The sequence below is a fragment of the Manis javanica genome, chromosome 14 (assembly GCF_040802235.1).
Source record: "Manis javanica isolate MJ-LG chromosome 14, MJ_LKY, whole genome shotgun sequence".
NCBI classification, from domain to species: Eukaryota; Metazoa; Chordata; class Mammalia; order Pholidota; family Manidae; genus Manis; species Manis javanica.
In genome coordinates, this window is record NC_133169.1 from 87,217,078 (window position 1) to 87,238,363 (window position 21,286).

The 21,286-nt window shown below is 33.9% G+C and overlaps 1 protein-coding gene across 4 annotated transcripts in view; it reads left to right on the top strand.

Moving 5' to 3' along the window:
- The window catches only part of ANKHD1 (ankyrin repeat and KH domain containing 1), a 116,282-nt gene that overhangs the window by 9,073 nt on the left and 85,923 nt on the right, over positions 1-21,286 (top strand). For all 4 annotated transcript variants that reach the window (XM_017652159.3, XM_017652158.3, XM_017652160.3 and 1 more), the window contains exons 2-4: positions 15,245-15,398; positions 19,509-19,665; positions 20,637-20,784. In XM_017652159.3, the coding sequence (XP_017507648.2) occupies positions 15,245-15,398; positions 19,509-19,665; positions 20,637-20,784 (459 nt within the window). The remainder of the gene's footprint in view (positions 1-15,244; positions 15,399-19,508; positions 19,666-20,636; positions 20,785-21,286) is intronic.

A 21,286-nucleotide genomic window follows, 5' to 3' on the forward strand; every position in this document is an offset into this window, starting at 1 on the left:
ATCTTTATTTTTTCCTGTTTTGTCCTCATATTGACTAATCTGTAATTGATCATGGGGCTTCACATATTGATTAAATGCTAGGAAGAAGGCTTTTATCCTTTATGTTATTAGAGATGAGTTCAGTTTTGGAAAAATTATCTTAATATGTTATTAAGCCTAGATAAATGAACCTGTAGTATTTTCTCTAATGATGTAGGATTGAAAAAGTTTTCACGTGGGCATTTTTTGTGTGTGTGTGATATCTGAGTCAGAAGGTAAAGATTTGGCCATGTCAGTTGATACCCTGAGTGGTGCACTTTGAAAGGACTTTCAGCTTTATCAGCTTCTAATAGATTTTTTTCTCTTAAGTACTTACCTAGTCTTCTGCCAAATCTCTACATTTTTATTTCTGCCTTTTAAAAATTATAGTTGGTAAATTCAGTAACATGTGAAGTAAACTATCATTATCAAAAAACAAATCCCCAAAGGGGCAATAGTCCAGTTATATTGGATACATTATCTTTTTTGTCACTTTCTCTTTGGTACAGTTTCAGACTTACTGAAAAGTTGCAGTAGAATTCCTCCCATATATCCTTTATTCAGACTCACTAATTTTGTTCATTTTGTCCCATTCTCTCTCACTCCATAAACAAATAAATAATATATTTGCTGGACTATTTGATTGTAGGTTGTATACATCATGTCTCTTTACCCTTAAATCTTCGGTGCACATTCCCTAACAACAAATCCATTCTCTTCATAGCACCGCAGTGCCTATACAAAAATAGGAAATTTAAGAAATTTCTGAAGTATTTTTAAAATTCCCAAAGTCTTAAAAATTGAAATATAATACACATGACATGGATTCACTCTTTAAAGTGTATATTTCATTGGTTTTTAATGTATTCACAAAGTTGTACAACCATGAGCACCTTTTTTAAGGTATTATTGATATACACTCTTACGAAGGTTTCACATGAAAAAGTGGTTACTACATTCACCCATATTATTCAGTCTCCCCCATACCCCATTGCAGTCACTGTCCATCAGTGTAGTAAGATCCCACACAGTCACTATTTGCCTTCTCTGTGCTACAGTGTCTTCCCCATGATCCCCTCCCCACCTGCCCTACCCCACCCCTCCCCTTTGGTAACTGCTTGTCCCTTCTTGGAGTCTGTGAGTCTGCTGCTGTGTTTTACCTTCAGTTTTGCTTCGTTGTTATACTCCACAAATGAGAGAAATCATTTGGTACTTGTCCTTCTCCTCCTGACTTATTTCACTGAGCATAATATCCTCCACCTCCATCCATATTGTTGCAAATGGTAAGATTTGTTTCTTTCTTATGGCTGAATAGTATTCCATTGTGTTTATGTACCACATCCTCTTTATCCATTCATCTACTGATGGACACTTAGGTTGCTTCCGTATCTTTGCTATTGTAAATAGTGCTGCAGTAAACATAGGGTTGCATATGTCTTTTTGAATCTGAGAACTTGTATTCTTTGGGTAAATTCCTAGGAGTGGAGTTCCCAGGTCAAATAGTATTTCTATTTTTAGTCTTTTGAGGAACCTCCATATTGCTTTCCATAATGGTTGAACTAGCTTACATTCCACCAGCAGTGTAGGAGGGTTCCCCTTTTTCTGCATCCTCGCCAGGATTTGTTCTTAGTCTTTTGGATAGTGGCCATCCTAACTGGTGTGAGGTGGTATCTCACTGTGGTTTTAATTTGCATTTCCCTGATAATTAGTGATGTGGAGCATCTTTTCATGTGCCTGTTGGCCATCTGAATTTCTTCTTTGGAGAATTGTCTCTTCATATCCTCTGCCCATTTGTTAATTGGGTTATTTGCTTTTTGGGTGTTGAGGTGTGTAAGTTCTTTATATATTTTGGATGTTAACCCCTTGTCGGATATGTCATTTGCAAATATATTCTCCCATACTGTAGGATGCCTTTTTGTTCTGCTGATGGTGTCCTTTGCTGTACAGAAACTTTTTAGCTTAATGTAGTCCCATTTGTTCATTTTTGCTTTTGTTTCCCTTGCCCGAGGAGAACCATCAGCACTTTTAAATCACTTTAATCACCCCTGAACAAACCTTAGACCTGCTGGCAGTCATTTCCCACTCCCTGCTCCCTGTAACTCCTGGTAATCACTAATCTACTTTCCTTCTCTCTGGATTTGCCTGGCTTGGGCATTTCATATAAACAGAATCATACAATATGTGGTCTTATATGCCTCCCTTCTTACACTCAGCACGTTGTTTTTCAAGGTTTCTCCATGTTGTGTCATGTATCAGTGCTTAATTGGAAAGTTATTCCATTTTGTTGATAGACCACATTTTGTTCATAAGTTGATCACATTTGTGTTATTTCCACATTTTGTCTATTATAAATAATGATGCAATGAACACTTGTGTACAAGGTTCATATAAACAAATTATTTCAGTTCTCTTGGATATATACCTAGGAGTGGAATTGCTCGGTCATATGATAACTCTATGTTTAATTTTCTGAGGAACTACCAAGCTGTTTTCTACAGTAGCTGCACCATTTATGTTCCCTCCAGCAATGTATGAGGGTTCCAGTTTCTCCGTATCCTTCCTAACATTTGTTATTTTTGGGTTTTTTTGGTTGTAGCTATCCTAGTCGGTATGAAGTGGTATCTCATTGTGGGTTTGATTTGTATTTCCTCAATGACTAATGACGTTGAGCAACTTTTCATGTGCTTATTGGACATTTGTATATCTTCGGATAAATGTCTATTCAAATCTTATCCCTATTTCTTTCTTTTTTAAACAACATGGGTTTGAACTGCGTGGGGGCCATTTGTTTGTGGATTTCCTTTTTTTATTGGAATATAGTCGGTATCCAATATTACATTGGTTTCAGATGTACAACATAGTGACTCAATAATTATATACCTCACCATGGTAAGTATAGTTATTCTCTGCTGCCATACTAAGATATTACAATATTATTGATTAAATTCTTTATTTTCCCATTTCTTGGTTGGGTTGTCCTTTCATTGTTGAATTGTAAGTGCTTTTTTCTTATGGGAAAGGGTTAAGTTTGCGTAATATTTTTTTATTCAAGTATCACTGACATACAATCTTATGATGGCTTCACATAAACAGCACAGTGGTTTCAACATTCACCCATATTATCAAGTCCTCACCTCCTCCATTGCGGTGCGGTCATTGTCTATCAACATAGTAAGATGTTATAGAGTCACTAATTGTCTTCTCCATGCTGTACTGCCTTCCCTGTGACCTACCTATACTCTGATTGCAAATTATAGTCCACTTAATCTACTTTTCCCACCCCACTCACCTTCCCCAACCCTTCCCCTTAGTAACCACTTGTCCCTTCTCGGTGTCTGTGAGTCTACTGCTATTTTGTCCCTTCTGTTTTGCTTTGTTTTTATACTCCACAAATGAGGGAAATCACTTAGTATTTGTCTTTCTCCACCTGGCTTATTTCACTGAGCATTAATACCCTGTAGCTCCATCCACGTTGTTGCAAATGGCAGGATTTCTTTTCTCTGTATGGCTGATTAATATATGAACCACACCTTCTTTATCCATCTATAGCTGTTGATTATAGTGCATGTAAACATAGAGAGTGCATATGTCTTTTCAAATCTGGGATCTTGTTTTCTTCAGGTAAATTCCTAGGAGTAGAATTACTGGGTCAAATGGTATTTCTATTTTTAGTTTTTTTGAGGAACCTCCATATTGCTTTCGACAGTGGTTGAACCAATTTACACTCCCACCAACAGTGTAGGAGGGTTTTTCTTTTTCTCCACATCCTTGGCAACATTTGTTTCTTGTCTTTTGGATATTGGCCATCCTAATTGGTGTGAGGTGGTATCTCCTTGTGGTTTTAATTTTCATTTCCCTGATGATTAGCGATGTGGAGCATCTTTTTTCATGTGCCAGTTGGCCAACTGTATTTCTTCTTTAGAGAAGTGTCTGTTCAGATCATCTGCCCATTTTTTAATTGGGTTATTTGCTTTTTGGGTGTTGAGGTGTGTGAGTTCTTTATATTAATTTTGGATGTTAATCCCTTATCAGATTAATCATTTATGAATATATTCTCTCATACTGTAGGGTACCTTTTTGTTCTGCTTATGGTGTGCTTTGCTTTACAGAAGCTTTTTAATTTGATGTAGTCCCATTTGTTCATTTTTTATCTTGTTTACCTTGCCCAAGGAGGTGTGTTCAAGAAGAAGTTGCTCATGTTTATATTCCAGAGATTTTTGCCTATGTTTTCTTCTAGGAGTTTTATGGTTTCATGACTATTGTAAGTGTTTTTAGAAAAAAATTACATATTCTGGATGCTAGTCCCTTATTAGATACATGATTTGCAAATATTTTCTCCCATTCTGTAAGTTGTCTTTTCACTTTCTTGATTGTGTCATTAAGTTTTTTTAGTTTTGGTGAGGCTCAATTTTTATATTTATTTATTTTTTTAAATTGCTTTGGCTTTTGGTGTGATGTCTAAGAAACCATTGCATAATCCAAGATCATGAAGATTTACGCTTGTTTTGTTCCGAGAACTCTACAGTTTTAGCTCTTAACATTTTGAGTAATTTTTATGTAAGGTGTAAGGTAGAGGTTCAGTCTCATTCTTTGGAATGTGGATATCCAATTGTTCAAACATTTGAAAAGACTTTCTCTGCGGACTTGCCTTGACACGGCTGTCAAAAATCAGTTGTCTATAAATGTGAAGGTTTGTTTCTGTTCTATTGCATTGATCTATATGTCTTCCTATGCCAGTTACATAGTATCTCAATTACTATACCTCTTCGCAGTGTTTTGAAATTGGGAAGTGTAACTCCAACTTTGTTCTTCAAGATTGTTTTTGACTATTTTGGGTTATTGGAGATGTTCTTGTTCTCTTTATCTGGTCTTCAAAGAGACTTAATAGGGCATATTTAATATGCTGTAGAATTTGTATTCACACATACCTTTTCCCCCCCATTTTGTAATATTCCGGCTCTTAAAATTTCTGCTTCTCTTCGTTATGGATGCAGGGGAGTAGAGCTCATGTGATTTAGACTTGTTTTCACCAGGCCATCAGAAGAGCGACTTGTCATAGTATTAGTGTTTGTCTTCATGTATCCTTTCCCTTACAAAGCCTGGATATATGCTTAAGAGGAGATAATACTGAAGAAGCAGGAGATGGTTATTTTGGGCAGTTGTAGTCTGAGTGTATCTGATGTGGACTATGGTCTGCAGGAAGAATATGGACAGAATTTCTTTCCCCAGGATAGTAAAAGAAATGGATAAGAGGTATGAAATATTAAAACAGAGCAGAATTTTTGCATCTGGTATCTTCTAACAGCTGCTTAAGAGCTGTGAATTCAGTATTTAAGTAACATACAGTTTGCTTGACACCCAAGCCAGTGTTATCACCTGTGTGATTAATTGCCAAAACAAATCTTGATATCACTGCTCAGTTGGACCCAGTTATATTAAATGACTAGTTACTTTGACTCTATGAACATTGAGAGTCTCAGCTATATTTTAGTACCTGTTTTACTTTAGGACTTGACTGACAGGTTAACAAAGTATTTTCTTTCAGTTTGAAGAGACCATTATTTAAGGTTATACTTAAGTCAGATGCATGGATTCGGTCTATTATCCTTCCCACAACAAAATTTAGAATAATTTGATAATACAGTATCAAAGGTACTTAACCATTGTTCATTATCTCCTTGTTGCTAATGTTATAGTCAATCATTCATTCCCTACAGAAGAAAATCAGAGTGTTGTTTGGCGTGGGGCTTCTGCATGAACTCATATCTTGCGTAGTAAAATTATGTCTGTCAGTGCTTAGAATCCTTGGCAGTCTGTTTAAGAATTATGATTGGTATTTTAGACTGGATTTATTTATTCTGTAGTCATTTGTCTAGATCCTGCTATTTGTTAAGCTTTGTGCTAGGCTTTTAAATTACGAAGATGAAAAAATGTGGTCCCTGCCTTTAAAGACATCAGGCTTTTCAGAAACACGGACATTTTAGGGAACACAAAAACAAGGTAAATTATTTATTCAAATTATATTTACCCTTCTAAACAACTTTCACATATTAACAAATTATATTTGAGTGTTTTTCTAGGCATTGTGTATCAATTGCATTACCTCATTTAGTTTTCTTATGGTCTTGTGACGGTTCAAGATCCCAAACTCAGTGTGTGGATCATTGCTCTGTATTAGTTGGATGATCACTATAAAGGCTGATATTTGGTGCTACTTGACTTTAGGAGTTGAGCGTTCAGGGGCAGGTTTAAAGGGGGCATTGATTTAATGAAAGGATACAAAGTCCATTAGTGTAAGATTGTCTTGTGCTCATATTTGAGCAAAACCACAACTGCTTCATTATGTTCTGTAGACTTCCCAAGCATGCTCTGCTTCAGGGCCCTTGGCATTTGCTATTCACTCTCTCAGGAGCGTTCTCTTAGATATCCATGAGGCTTCCTTCTCTCACTTCTTTTAGCAGTCTGCTAAGAGGCTTTCCAACTGCCTACTGCATGTATGTTCCATAAACATGTCAGGCTTTCTAAAAGTGAACTCATTATTACCTCCTCCACCCCATCTTTTTCTCCCCCACCTTTGTAAACTGCATTTCCCTAAAGCTAGTCACTGTAGCCAGAAACCTCGGAGCTCATGTCTGCTATTTCTTGTGACCACACACATCTAAGCAGGCACTCAAGCCTTCTGGGTTCTTTCTTAATATCTTGTTTATTTGTCACTTTCTTTGTTCACTGCTTCTGCTGCAAATCAAACCATCATCTTTCATCTGCACTTATTGCAGTGATCCCTGGCTCGTCTACCTCCAAGATTATACTTTTCTAATTCTTTCTCTTTCCTAATTCATCTAATACGCTGCTATCAGAGTAAATTCTCTAATGCTGGTTCAGCCATGTCACTCCTTTGGCAAAAAGCCTTCCCGTTCTTTAGTTTAATAAGGGAGAAGTCAAATTCCTTAATATAACATACAAGGTTATTTAGGATTTGGCTTCTATTTTCCTAACCCTGTCTTTGCTGTACCCTACTTTATTTGCTTTTTATATTCTACCCATACCAAATTGCTGCACATCTCTGAACATAGTAAACTATTAAATGCCCTGGTATAATTTGCTTCTACTGCTTGGCTTATAGAATTATAATAATAGCTGCTGTATGCTGAGTGCTTATTATTATCCATTAGGCTAAATGCTTACCTGTATATTTTCAGATTAATTTTACAATCGCTCTATGAAGAAAGTGATATCATCCCAGTTTACCGATGAGGAAATTGATGCTTAGAGATGTTATGTAATATGCGCAAAGTTGTACATCTAGTAATGATGGAGCCAAATCCAGGTATCCTCGATTCTGAAGCCCATGTTTGCAACAACTACTCTACACTACTTTCATGAATGGCCTTCTTCCCTATCCTGTTGAATACCTTGTTACAGAGTCATCATCCATAACTGATTTCCTTCATTACTACCCCAATTGGAATTGACCATTCCTTCCCCTGCGGTCCCATGTTGTCTGTGTGTAGCTGTCTGTTACAGCATCTGTAATGCTTTATGGTATTTATTTAACTGTCTTAATGAGCAGGGATCATGTTTTATTTATTTTTGTGTTCCCAGTATATAGTAGAATGTCTGGCACATAGTAGGTGCTTAATAAATGTTGAATGGATGAATCTGTAGTGCTTAATATGCTCAGGTTACTTGCTTAAGACAAGTTGATACATATGAGGCATATTTGTATTCATAGAGAGTAAGAATGTAGGAAAACAAAGTATTAGGTAAACTAACCTTAATAATAGTAGTAGTGGTAAAATTAGTAGTAATAACTAATGATTATTGAGCAATTACCATGTATTAAAGCATTACTGTGCAATTTTGGATATAGTATTTTACTTAATCACCAATAACACTGTGAAATAGTTACTGCTATCCTTACTTTATAGCTGAGGAAAATGTGGCTACGAGAGGTAAAACAAGTTAGGTACGATCATGCTGTGAGTGATGGGGCTGGTATTCTGAGAGTCCTTGAGGCTCTTTTTAACTTACTAAAATCAAGTATTTCTTTGGAGTGTTTTCTGTGCTTATTTTCTGTTTAGAATAATTAGCAGAAGCCAGGACTACTTCTAACCTCAACCTTACCCATTTATTATGATAGGGAAAATATAGAGTAATGTTTCTTCTTTCAACAGTAACATTTCCTTGGCCTTAATTGTCAGATACTTCATTCCTTGTGATTTTTCCATTGAGTAGGGGAGCAGTTTTTTTTTTAAAAAAAAAACCTGTTGTGGCACAATTTCATAGGTATGTGTGCTGGCCAGGACTAATGTAGATGTAGCTGCCAGAAATTACTAAATGAATGCATGATTTGTCTGTCTCTTTAAGAACTCTGGCAGAGAGGAATCCATGGGCTTATAATCTGTTACATTTAATTGTGAAAGTTTTTTCCTGACATTACTATTGTTAAATTGTGACATTACGATACTTACAGATTCTCTGCTTCTCTTCACTGATACTTGTTTTAGTTAATATGCTGCCACTGTTTTGAGGATTCACTTAATACAGTTTGATGTGGTGAAAAGGGTGTGTGCTTTGGAATCTGAAATACATGACTTCAGATCCCTGCATGGTCATATGATCATGGGCAAGTCACTTAACTCTTCTGAGTTTCATTTACTTAAAATGAAGATCAATTAATCTACTGACTAAGAAGTTATGATAATTGAATGGAGTAATATGTGGAAAATGCTGATATATATGAGGCATATTATTTATGGTAGCCTCTTTTTTAAGTAATTAATGGTAGCTATTTTTTAAATTCCTTTCTTCCTCCCATCCTTAACTAGAGTCTTCAAAAAATAATAGTCTGTATTAAAAACTGTAGTTTAGAGGTGAAATTTTTGTAGTTGAGCAAAATGGAGTAAATTTTCTCCAGCTTTAACTTAGAATTAGGAAAAGCGTGATGGTTTTTCTTGTGCTATGTGAAGCTAATCAACTTCAGTAATCCCAAGATACCATTCATGTTTTTTGAGGATTGTGGTTCTGAAATTGGGAATGCAATTTTCCTTGTAGAAAGAAACTTGAAATATTTTTACGTTAAGGAATACAGACATTTTATTCCCATATGCTAAGATGTTGCTGATTATATTGGGCCTTACAGTATCAGCAAGATTCATTCCTAGATTGATCATTATTTGGTTCTGAATTGTAACGATACTACTTTCCCCCTTTGAGTGCATCTTAGGCATGTTTGTGGTGGATGGTACTGTAGAAACTTTCGAGTACTGTGTTTTCTGTAAAAAGAAGTTGCTATGTCTTTCTGCAATTATCCCTTGGAGTGCTGACCCATCCTTTTTGCTGCACCAAGTAGAAATCAATAATAAGCCACCTGCATTCTAAAACTGGTTTAAGTGCTGATTCTAATTTAAAGTAGATGGCTTACTTCGGGTAGGGAAGGGTAAGATGTTGGTCTATTCAAATGTAAACTATATAAAAAAGAAGAGCAGTAGAAAATACATTTTTAAATGTACATTTTAGTTTCACATTTTTAATGATCAAATATGATTTACTTAAGGGAGCTTTATTTTTTAAGGTTTGTGAGGAGAGAGTGTAAAATAATGATTAACTTTCCCTTGAGCTTTCTCATAGCTCCAGTTGGAATTCATGGGAATGATGATTACTCTTAAAGGTTACCAGAAAATAACTTTGTGGCTACTTATATTTAGCCCCTAACTCAAAATATAAATTTATTTAACATGTTAAAAATGAAATTTTCATAATCCATTTGTCTATTTAAAGGTGTTTTATGTAAAACAATGTACATTCAACTTATATTTGAGAGCTTGCTGGTGTTCTTAACTTGGTGCATGATATGACACATGAGAATATGTAAACAAAAATATATAACATACATGTTTTATGGTAGAGTGTTCTTTTTTACTAACTTATATTCTCTGTTATTTAACAATTCCTACTTCCAGAAATACAGCCTTAGAGAAGGTAACAGTTGATTTTTGACAAATACATAGGTGAGATTTAATTATTTTGCTATGTCTATGGCTTAAACATACTATGTTTAAGACTTAAAACATTAATATTACTGAAAGTTTCAATTATAACACTGCCTAATTACACTTAATGGAAATAGCTTTTTTAGTGGAATTGAGTTTTGGCCAAATCATAGCTGGATTAATAAATGATTTTTGTAACTAGATTTGGCCGTGGTGACTAGGCTTTTTCAGTGATAATACCTGGGTCTGTGGTTAATCTCCCCAGTAACTGTTGCCATCCAGTGGTTCATTTCTGAAATGTCAAATAGGATAAAAAATGGGACAAAATGCTCATTACCCTTTCCCTTACCTTACCACCCCACAACTTTGTTAAAATTCTAGTTGAAGCTAAAAAACACATTTTTTTGAGAAGGGAGGGGAAAAAAGACTTTTTGAGAAGGAAGACACAAAATTGTTTGCCTTTAGCATTTTAAAAGAGATTACCTATAAGAGATTAGGCAGTAAGGAAATGTCTGTGATCCTTTAGCTATATGTAAGAAACTATGAAGCTTTTATATTTATTGTATGATAAAGACTAATTTTATAAGACATGCCATTATTTTGAACTTCCACATTACATAGACACTTTTTTAAAAATTCTTTCTCACCAACCCTTCTATGGTAAGTGTACAGAATTGGCCTAGTATTATTTCCATGTAGCTATAGTTTGCATCTTGGCTAGCCAGATGAATTTTGAGGTAATACTATTGCAGTCTGAATTGCAAGAACATGTGTTTCAGCAGTTATCAGGTAAATTATTGATTATGAATTGCCACAAATAATCCCCCAAATATTCCCAAAGTAATAGACATAACTGGATATTTTGTCTTTTAATTGATTCCACATTGAGATAAGCTTTTAAAATTTAAGAGAGGGTAGGACAAATGATATATTAGAATTGAGTGCTTTTTGGTACCTCTAATTGACACAAATATATTCAAATCACTTATGTATAAAGTTATGTATAACTATAACTTATTCTGACAACTTAAGACTTTTCTACGTGTTGTGGATATTTAAATTTTTAATCTTGTGGTCAGATCTTAAATACAAAATGTCTGAAACTACACTTGAAAATTTAAGTGATCACAAGAAAAAAAATTGTCAAGCAAGTGAGGTGATGGATATTAAACTTACTGTGGTAATCACTTTGTAATACATACATATTTGAAATCATTGTTATACAGCTAAACTTATACGATGTTAAATTCAATTATATCTCAATAAAACGGGAAAAATTCAAGTGAATGCTGTTAAAAATGGAGCACACTGGATTATCAGTGAGTATTTTTCTTTCAGTTTGAGAAAGCATAGAAGATACCAACTGTGGTGAAGGACAGGGTAGAAGAGTTGTAATTATACATTATATTCTAAAAATTACATTTTATAGTGTTTTATTGTTTTCAGAATGCTTTATTTCATAATTGAATAGCACTGTAAGGTAGTTAGGGCGGGATTGTCTTTGAGGAAAACATGAAATGTCAAAAAGAGTGAGTGCTATGCTATGAGTACACACAATGCCTGATGGAACTGGTACTTGAACCCTGATTCTGCTCTTCAGTGCAGTTTTTCTTTCCATTATGTCTTGCTGCCTGATTGAAATTTGAATTTACATGCACTCTAAGATGTAGGAGAAGTAAACTCAGAAAATTGTCTTCTAAATTGTAAACAGGTTATGAGTCCTCTGAAGGCAAGGGATACATCTCTTTTGTGTTTTTCTTCTGAACTTCATTCTTCCCAAGCATTTCAGAATGTGCAATCTTGTGTGTGTGATACAAACATTACTCTCACTCAGGATGAGATTGCTGTTGTGGTGACCAGGTAGACCATGAGCAATCTGTCACTTTTTACATAGTCTTATTCAAATCTACCCCCTGTTGTTATTTCTACCCTAAAATCATAATTGTACTCTAAGTACCATACTTTTTTTTGTATGTTTCTTTTTTTTAATAAGATTTCAGTGGTATAGACTACTATGAAGGTTTCACGTGAAAAACAATGTGGTTACTATATTCACCCATATTATCGAGTCCCCCCTGTACCCCATTGCAGTTACTGTCCATCAGTGTACTAAGATGCCACAGAGTCAATACTTGTCTTCTCTGTGCTACACTGTCTTCCCATGGTCCCCCCAACAATATGTGTACTAATCATAATACCCCTCAATCCCGTTCTCCCTCCCTCCCCACCCACCCTTCCCTACCCCTCTCCTTTGGTAACTGCTGGTCCCTTCTTGGAGTTTGTGAGTCTGCTGCTGTTTTGTTCCTTCAGTTTTGCTTCGTTGTTATACTCCACAAATGAGGGAAATCATTTGGTATTTGTCTTTCTCTGCCTGACTTATTTCACTCCACATAATACCCTATAGCTCCATCCATGTTGTCGTAAATGGTAGTAGTTGTTTTCTTCTTATGGCTGAATAGTATTCCATTGTGTATATGTACCACATCCTCTTTATCCATTCATCTACTGATGGACACTTAGGTTGCTTCCGTATCTTTGCTATTGTAAATAGTGCTGCAGTAAACATAGGGGTGCATATGTCTTTTTGAATCTGAGAACTTGTATCCTTTGGGTAAATTCCTAGGAGTGGAATTCCGGGTCAAATAGTATTTCTATTTTTAGTCTTTTGAGGAACCTCCATATTGCTTTTCACAATGGTTGAACTAATTTACATTCCCACCAACAGAGTGAAGGGTTCCCCTTTCTTGGCATCCTCACCAGCATTTGTTGTTCCTAGTTTTTTTGATGTTGGCCATGCTAACTGGTGTGAGGTGATGTCTCATTGTGATATTAATTTGCATTTCCCTGATAATTGGCAATGTTGAGCATCTTTTCATGTACCTGTTGGGTAACTGAATTTCTCCTTTGGAGAACTGTCTGTTCATATCCTCCATCCATTTTATTAATAGGGTGTTATGCTTTCTGGGTGTTGAGGTGTGTGAGTTCTTTATATATTTTGGGTGTTAATCCCTTGTCAGATAGTCATTTACAAATATATTCTCCCATACTGTAGGATGTCTTTTTGTTCTACTGATGGTGTCCTTTGCTGTACAGAAGATTTTTAGCTTGATGTAGTCCCATGTGTTCATTTTTGCTTTTGTTTCCCTTTCTCTAGGAGAAGCAAGCATTCAGGAAAATGTTACTCATGTTTATATTCAAGAGATTTTTACCTAGGTTTTCTTCTAAGAGTTTTATGGTTTCATGACTTACATTCAGGTCTTTGATCCATTTCGAGTTTACTTTTGTGCATGGAGTTAGACAGTAATCCATTATTATATGACTTACTCTTCTACCACATTTTTATCCTGTTACAGTGCTTTGTATAAAATATAGGGCTTCAGTAAATATTGGAGAAATGAATGGGAGAGAATTGGAAATTCTTAACTTGGATTTTTTAAGTGTTACATATACATGAATTTGTATTTGTTTCCATACTATGTGTAGTACCACATCAGATCAATCCTTTTTATAAAATAGAAATGTTAACTTCTAAATACCATCTTTAGTGAGAAATTTCGTAATTTGGACTGATAGTTTTATCTATCCTTACAACTGGCAGGTGTATATATCTGCAAGTACCTAATAATTTTTTGGTCTTGCAACAAGCTTTTTGTTGTATAGGCAGTTATCTTTCAATATCATTTGATAACTGGTAGGCTACATTTTACCTATGGACATGGATCTAGAATGGCATCTTTGTCTGTAATTACGTATTAAAGATCCTATGTTGCAGCATAGTACATGGCTCAATGTTATTAGATGTGAAGTTAAAGATTTATTTTGCAAAATTATTGTATGTCATTAGATAATAAAATTATCCAAATCATTTTATCTTTACTGTCTTTATCAGGACATCTTTATTTGGTATCCATTTTGAAAACTGATGACAAACTAGCCAACTATGACAAATAATGTAGTCCAAATACTGTGGTCCTTTGTTTATAAATTTGTGAAGTATAAACAAATTTTATTTGCAAACATATGAAAACATGTGATTATGAGCACAGCCTCTGTAGCTGTACAGTCTGGGTTTGAAACCTGGCTTTGCCATTTATTAGCTGTGTGACCTTGGAGAAGTACTTAACCTTTCTGTTCCTGTTTTTCTCTCTTCAAATATCTTAACTTTCCTGGTTATACATACTTACATATTATAGATATATAGTTATATAAATATGTACTCATTATTTTATACGTAAGTACTGACATGTTATGTTTACATAATATATTTTTAACAAAATAAAGATCATGTGGTTTAGAATCTTGTAGTTTTCACTTCATTTTATTAATGTTTCCTCATGCCATAAATATGGTTCAAAAACGTTTTTAATGACTGCAATAGCAGTCTGTCCTGTGAATGTACAAAATGTATTAAGCAAATTTCCCATTGTAGTTTTTTCCCTCTCATTTTTGGGATTTTAATTAATGCTGCAGTGAACATCCTTGCACAATTTTGTCTTTCAGATAATTTTTTAAGGATAGATTCTTTAAGATGGAATTACCCAAAGATAATGAGCTTTTAAAAGCATTTTGGTACATATTTCCAAATTGCTTCCCAGGAAAGTTGTGCATATTTTATTTCTTTTTAAGCTCATTTAGAATTAACTTGATTTGAAATTAGAGAGTTACATGTTTATTTTTTATATGTTTGTTTTGCTTATACCATTCATTCGTTTCAACAGATATGTATTGAATACCTACTGTGTATGAGGTGTTCTTAGGTGCAGAGGATAGGGCAATGAACAAACAGGTATGGTCCTAACCTCATGGAGCCCTTTCTGTAGGACTCCAGGTATTTGGAAGTGGATTAAATCTTACTTTAAGTCCAAATTGAATAAATAGAAGAGAGGAAAAATTGTGCCTTAGTGACCTGTCTATGCTATGTAGTTCTCTACATCTTCCTAGGGGCTATATTCATGTACTCGTTTCATTTAAAAAATGCTGGTTTTCAGGCTCTGTGCTAGGCACAGTGCTTTCCAGGAAAGTTGAGTCTGGTGTGTCTGGGTTGTACCTCTAGTCTTATCTGAAGATAAGCCTATAATCACGAGGCTCCCTCAAAGTCCCTTCCCATTGCCCCATATTTCTATGATAATTTATCTCGTTATATTTAATTTTTAAATGAGAAATTATATTACCTTAAATTGCAGTTATTTTAACAATATTGAGACCAGTTTCATGCATCTTTTATTCATAAACAGGTTGAATCATTTATTTTGGACCAAGAAGATCTGGATAACCCAGTGCTTAAAACAACATCAGAGATATTCTTATCAAGTACTGCAGAAGGAGCAGATTTACGCACTGTGGATCCAGAGACACAAGCACGACTGGAAGCATTGCTAGAAGCAGCAGGTACTTTGTTGTTTTCTCTTTTTCATCTCTTTAAAAGTCTAGGTCTCTACACAAACAAGATTACCCCCCAAATTATATAACATTATATAAAATTTGAAATCAGTAAAATTTATTATAATTTTTATTTCCTAAGGGAAATAGTCAGTTTATATTTTCAAAATTCTTAGTTGAAAGTTTTCAGTGAGTGGTTTCTGGGCTCAACACCATTTTTAAGTCTTAGGTATCAGCTAATTATCAAGGAAATCTTAACCTATTACCAATTACAGTATAAATGTGAGGGATAAATTTAGTTATCGAATTGTGAATCTTTTAACTGATTTAGGGGACTCTGCATGTGATTACTTATTCACTGTAGCCTATGAGCCTACGCTGTTTTTTACTTAGAAGACATTTAAGTAAAAACTGAACATGAAATTGGACCAGAATATACCAGGCTATGTAAACTTCTTGTTCTGAAGTAGCAGAAAAAGAAAGATCTGATAAATGTACTTTCTCAAAATAATACATACTTATAACTATTTTATGTAGTACAACCTGCTCATGTGCTATACAAAGTTTCCATTACACTGTAATAAAAACCTTTTATCTTCTAAAATTGTTTTAGGAAGTTAACTTTTTGTAAGCTTTTTATATTGCTTTTGAGATATGTTCACTTTGTATGACACTTTTATTTATTTAAGGTAAATATATGTACACATTGCATATATATAAGAATTTAATCTAGAAGAATTTACAGGTTATTTTTTGAAATAGTGCCTAGGAACTTGTTAGAGTGCCATATATATATATATATATATATGTATATATACCCTAACTAATATTAGTAAATAGAGAAAATTAAGAATAAAAATTTTTTTCAGGTGTAGAAATTTTCATTCAGTTTCTGAGTACTTTAATAAGCACAGCACTAAAGATAGATATTCAGAAAAATCACAGTAGACTTTTAGCACATTTCATACTGAAGGAAGAAAAACAGTGTTGCATTTGACCAAATAAACTAGGGGAAAAATAAGAGCTAAATAAATAGAGTATTTTTATATTATTCTTGGAAAGACAAAGCTATTATGTTAAGAATATGTTCACTTAATATCATCTGGTTATTCTTTTAACTTTGTCCTGTTAGGGAAAAGCACTGGTACAAGTGTAGCAGATTGACTTTATTTTATCTAGTTTATCTTTTTGGAACTCATAGAAACTTATAATTAGATTGAACAAAATATTTAGGTATCCAGCAGAAGAATGTTTAATTTAGGGCAGGACTAGTAATTTATCACATTAGCAATTACATTGAGTGTCTCTCCATTCTAGGCTGGATTTCTTGTGAGTCTCTTAGTCGTGATTTACAGATACACTGTATAAGATACCTGGAATGGGATTGCCGTGGCTACCCTCTAATTTTTTTTCATGTGCTTTGGAATCTTATATTTGTTTTGCTTAAAGCAGAGAGAAATGTAGAAAAAAGGCATTTCTCTTCTCCAAGTCTTTTCTTTTCTGCTAATTGCCTTTCCTTCCTCAGACCAGGCTTTGTTTACTGGTGGTAGTACATCTTTACTCTCTGGTTTAGATTGACACTTCAGTCATTATGTGAGTACTACTGCATGACCCTAATTAAGGGTTTTTAGTTAATTTCTCTTTTTTCTGTATACCTCAGAACTCTCACTCAAGGCTTGCTCTTTTCTGGTACATTAAGCATTTTTCTTTCCCCATTTCTCTTTTGGTTCATTGTAAGTTGGTATAAGCAACAAGATACCTTAGAATTGCTGTTTTTATGATACCTATTGTTAGAAAATAAACTTAGAAATAATGACTTTCTGTCTTTCAGGTGGTGTCAAAAACTATAGAGTTTTAAAAGTTTGTGTATTTTGACAACTTAAAACTTCAGACATTGTTGGAAGTGATACTGTGTCCAAAGAAGTTGTCAGATGTATTTTAAAATGATGTGCTCTTTACTAAGACCTATGCAAGTCAGTTGTTTTATCCATATTTTCTTTTCACGCTTCAGAATTTTGATGTGCTTTTTGGACATTGTGTTGAGCCCATAATATTTAAGAGAACTTTTGAGACTTTGTGTTAGACATTACTAAGCTTCTTAGGGAAGATAGAATTCTTGATACTATCTTAACTGAAAATTAATTTTTTCTCTAAGATTCTTTGAGATCCTTCAAACTAAGAACTGAGGCTATTTGAAGAATTTTTAAAAGTTCTTTCCTAAATTTTAAATGTAATACATATTATAAAATAAAGTGATGTGAAATTATTAAGTAGATAATAAGGTCTTCCCATTGTCAAGGTTTATGTATTCTTCCAGACTTTTTCCTTTGTGGTTTTATAAATACATGTTTATGTTTGAATATACATAATTTAAAAAAATTAAGTAGGATCATATTATACAAAAAATACAACTTTCTTTTTTTCACCTACTTTATTGTCAGTATCCTTCATAATATGATAAGTTTATCTTTCTCCTTTTAAAGGTAAGATAATATTCTGTTGCTTGGATGCACCATAATTTATTTTACCAGTTTCTTATTGAGGGATATTTAGGCTATTTCCAGTTATTCAGTATCACAATGTTGTAGTTTTATTCATATATATCTATAACTTTTCTTACTTGTGCAAGTATCTTTACAGAACAAATTCCTAGATTGGTATCACTGGGTCAAAGGATATTTACATTTAAAATTTTGCTAACTGTTGTCAGATTGCTCCCCCAGTTTTATACCAGTATGCATTCCTATCAGCAGTCTTTGAAAGGGCCTCTCACCCTAGTTGGTATTCATTTAATATTATCAGTAAGTTGTGTGATAGGTAGCACTTTATAAATGATGATATAAATCCATTGGGTGTTGATTTTTCTGGTTTTTATTTTGCCTTAACTTTATATTGTGTTTAATTGTATAGAACATTTTACTTAAATTAAAAATGTTTAATATCACATTTACTAACCTTTTATTTCATGGCTTTTGGGATTTAGTCTCATGCTTAGAAAAGCCTCCCCTATGCTATATTATATAGCATTAGAAAATACTACATAGTATAATAGTAATTTTCATGTTCTATTTTTTACATTTAGATTGTAAATCTGCCTGGCATTAATTTTTATGAATGGTGTGAATTAGTGATCTTACTTAATTTTCAAATGGTAGCCAGTTTCTGAACACTGTTTATGAAATAAGCCCTCCTGTCTCCATTGAGTTGAAATGTCACCTTTATCATATACTGAATTCACAAGTGAATCTTTTTCTAGGGTCTTTTTTTTTGGATTGTATTTTATATCTTTGGTATAATTATCTTTTTTCTGTGCAAGTATCATACTGCTAATTTGCATAGCATCATAATACATTTTATATCTTATTGGGCAAGTTTTCCATTCCTTTTTGTTGTTCTCCAAAATTTTATTGATTATTTTTCTCTCATTTTTATCAGTAACCAGACAGTAGTAGTATCAATGGAATTTTCTCTTAATAGTGATCACTGATCACTCAGAAATCTAGAAAGACTTTTTGGCAACTTAGACATCTGATAGCCCTACTAGCCTGTGAGTTCTGTAAGGACGAACTATGCCTTTTTCCTTTTGTCTCCCTAGGGTCTGGCATGTCATTAACACATAATAAAATACTAAATATAAGAATGAACTTACTTTAATTTACGGCGTTGCCCTAAAGATTGTTTCAGGTGGCTATTCTACCAAAGGAAGAAACTGTTGAATTATTTGTTGTAATGTTACAGAATATCTCCTTCATTACTACAGAAAATAATTCATACAAATTTGATCCTATCCTAGAGATCTTATGGTATGACTACATACTTTGAAAGAACTTTCACTCATTGTCTTCAGTGAACATCATATTAAGTCACATTTGGAGTTAGGTAGAGGACAAATTAATATTATGTACATTGTAAAATTGGAAAGACTAAAACACAGGTGATATGTGATGGCTTTTTGATGTTAGTGATAAAGTTGAAACTATCAGCCTTACATTCTGATTGGCAGTGTTATCTATGGAGACTATGCCTTTTTTGCCCTAAATAACAGTGTTTAGAAATTAATTATAACTTGTACTTCTTTTTCTTCCCCTGCACTGCCTGATTGATTGATGCACTCTGAAGGAATTGGCAAATTGTCAACTGCTGATGGTAAAGCTTTTGCAGATCCTGAGGTACTCCGGAGACTGACATCCTCAGTAAGTTGTGCACTGGATGAAGCTGCTGCTGCACTGACACGGATGAGAGCAGAAAACAGCCACAATGCAGGACAAGTTGACACGTATGTGTTTAAAGACTTCTGCTGGTTATTAGACATTTTCCTGAGTTGAGTTGAGGGCAGTAGCAAATTTTGGTTAAATACGTCTTTTAGGGGGGATTATAAACTTTGGCCGAATGGATATTACATTTTAAGTGGATATATAAATATATAATAGGATATAAAAATTGATATTGTATTTTTATTTTTGCATTCCACTCCTATTCATTGGGCTTTGTGGAATGTACTATACAAGAGTCTGTTAGAACTCAAAACTGAGTACGACCTTTCCATTGCTAAAGAAGTTACTTATTCTAAAGGTTATAGTAGTAAACCTTTAGAATAAGGTTTACTACTCAAGTAAAGACTGCCTGAGGAATAAGAAACGAAATGGGTTGCTAGTGTGGTAGTCAGTGCTTGCTCTTCAAATATGCCATGGACTGTAGCAGCATCATGATCACCTCAGAGCTTATTAGAAATGTAATTTCAGACCCTAACTCAGATCTGCTGAATCAGAATCCACATTTCAACAAGAAACATGAGCGATTTGTAGATGTACACTAAAGTTTGAGATTTACCAATTTCATTAATCATTCTACAGTAAAATCTTTATTTAGATTTTCACCTTCTACTATTATCAAATAAAAATTTTAGCCATAAGATTATATCCCAAATGTCTTTGAGAATCATTATATGAATAGAGTTTAAAAACTCGTGGATCTAATGCCTTAAAAAACTTTATTTAAAATGTAATACAACAAGATGTTGGAACATTTTGAAAGAAAAAAGAAACAGCTATTTTCATATGTAGTTATTGCTTTTCTGGCTTGGTTGACACACATAATTAGTATTGCAAACAAGATGCTTAGCAAGCAAGATGTTCATACAATTTTTTTCTTACTAAATCAACATTTTTCTGTGTATGGACTAACTTATTTATCTTTAAAGGACTCTGATCTTTCTGTGTTGGTTAATTGTTTTAATTTTGTTTCCAGTCGTAGTCTTGCAGAAGCTTGTTCAGATGGGGATGTGAATGCTGTTCGTAAGTTGCTTGATGAAGGCAGAAGTGTAAATGAACATACAGAAGAAGGAGAAAGTCTGCTGTGCTTGGCTTGTTCAGCAGGGTATTATGAATTAGCACAAGTAAGCAGAAATAATCCTTAGTGGTTAAAAGTGTGGAAGCGTTTTGATACTTTGTTTTTATCACTAATAAAAGAAATTATAATTAGAGGCTAAGGTCTTTTTGGCAGTAGGTAAAATAGAAACTGTTAAGAAAATGGACCTATGGTCCATCTTTCTGCCACTTGCTCAAAACTAGTCTTACTGAATAAGAAACACATACAAATAATAATTTTTGAACTTGTCTTTAGAAATAATATATAGCTATAGTGGAAAGTAGTGATTGATTTTTACTTCACCCATATTGACTACAATTCTTTAAAATTTTTCCTTCTGTTAGAACAATATCGAGAAATAGCCATGTGTTTACCAGTTAGTTTATGTCTTGGGAGTATAGTTCTACTGCTCTTTTGCTACATAATACTAAGCACAAATTATTTAACTAGAACAGTTATATTTTATAATAGGCTGGCTAGTGTGATTACCTATTTAAAGATTAACATGAAAATTAACATGTAATAATATT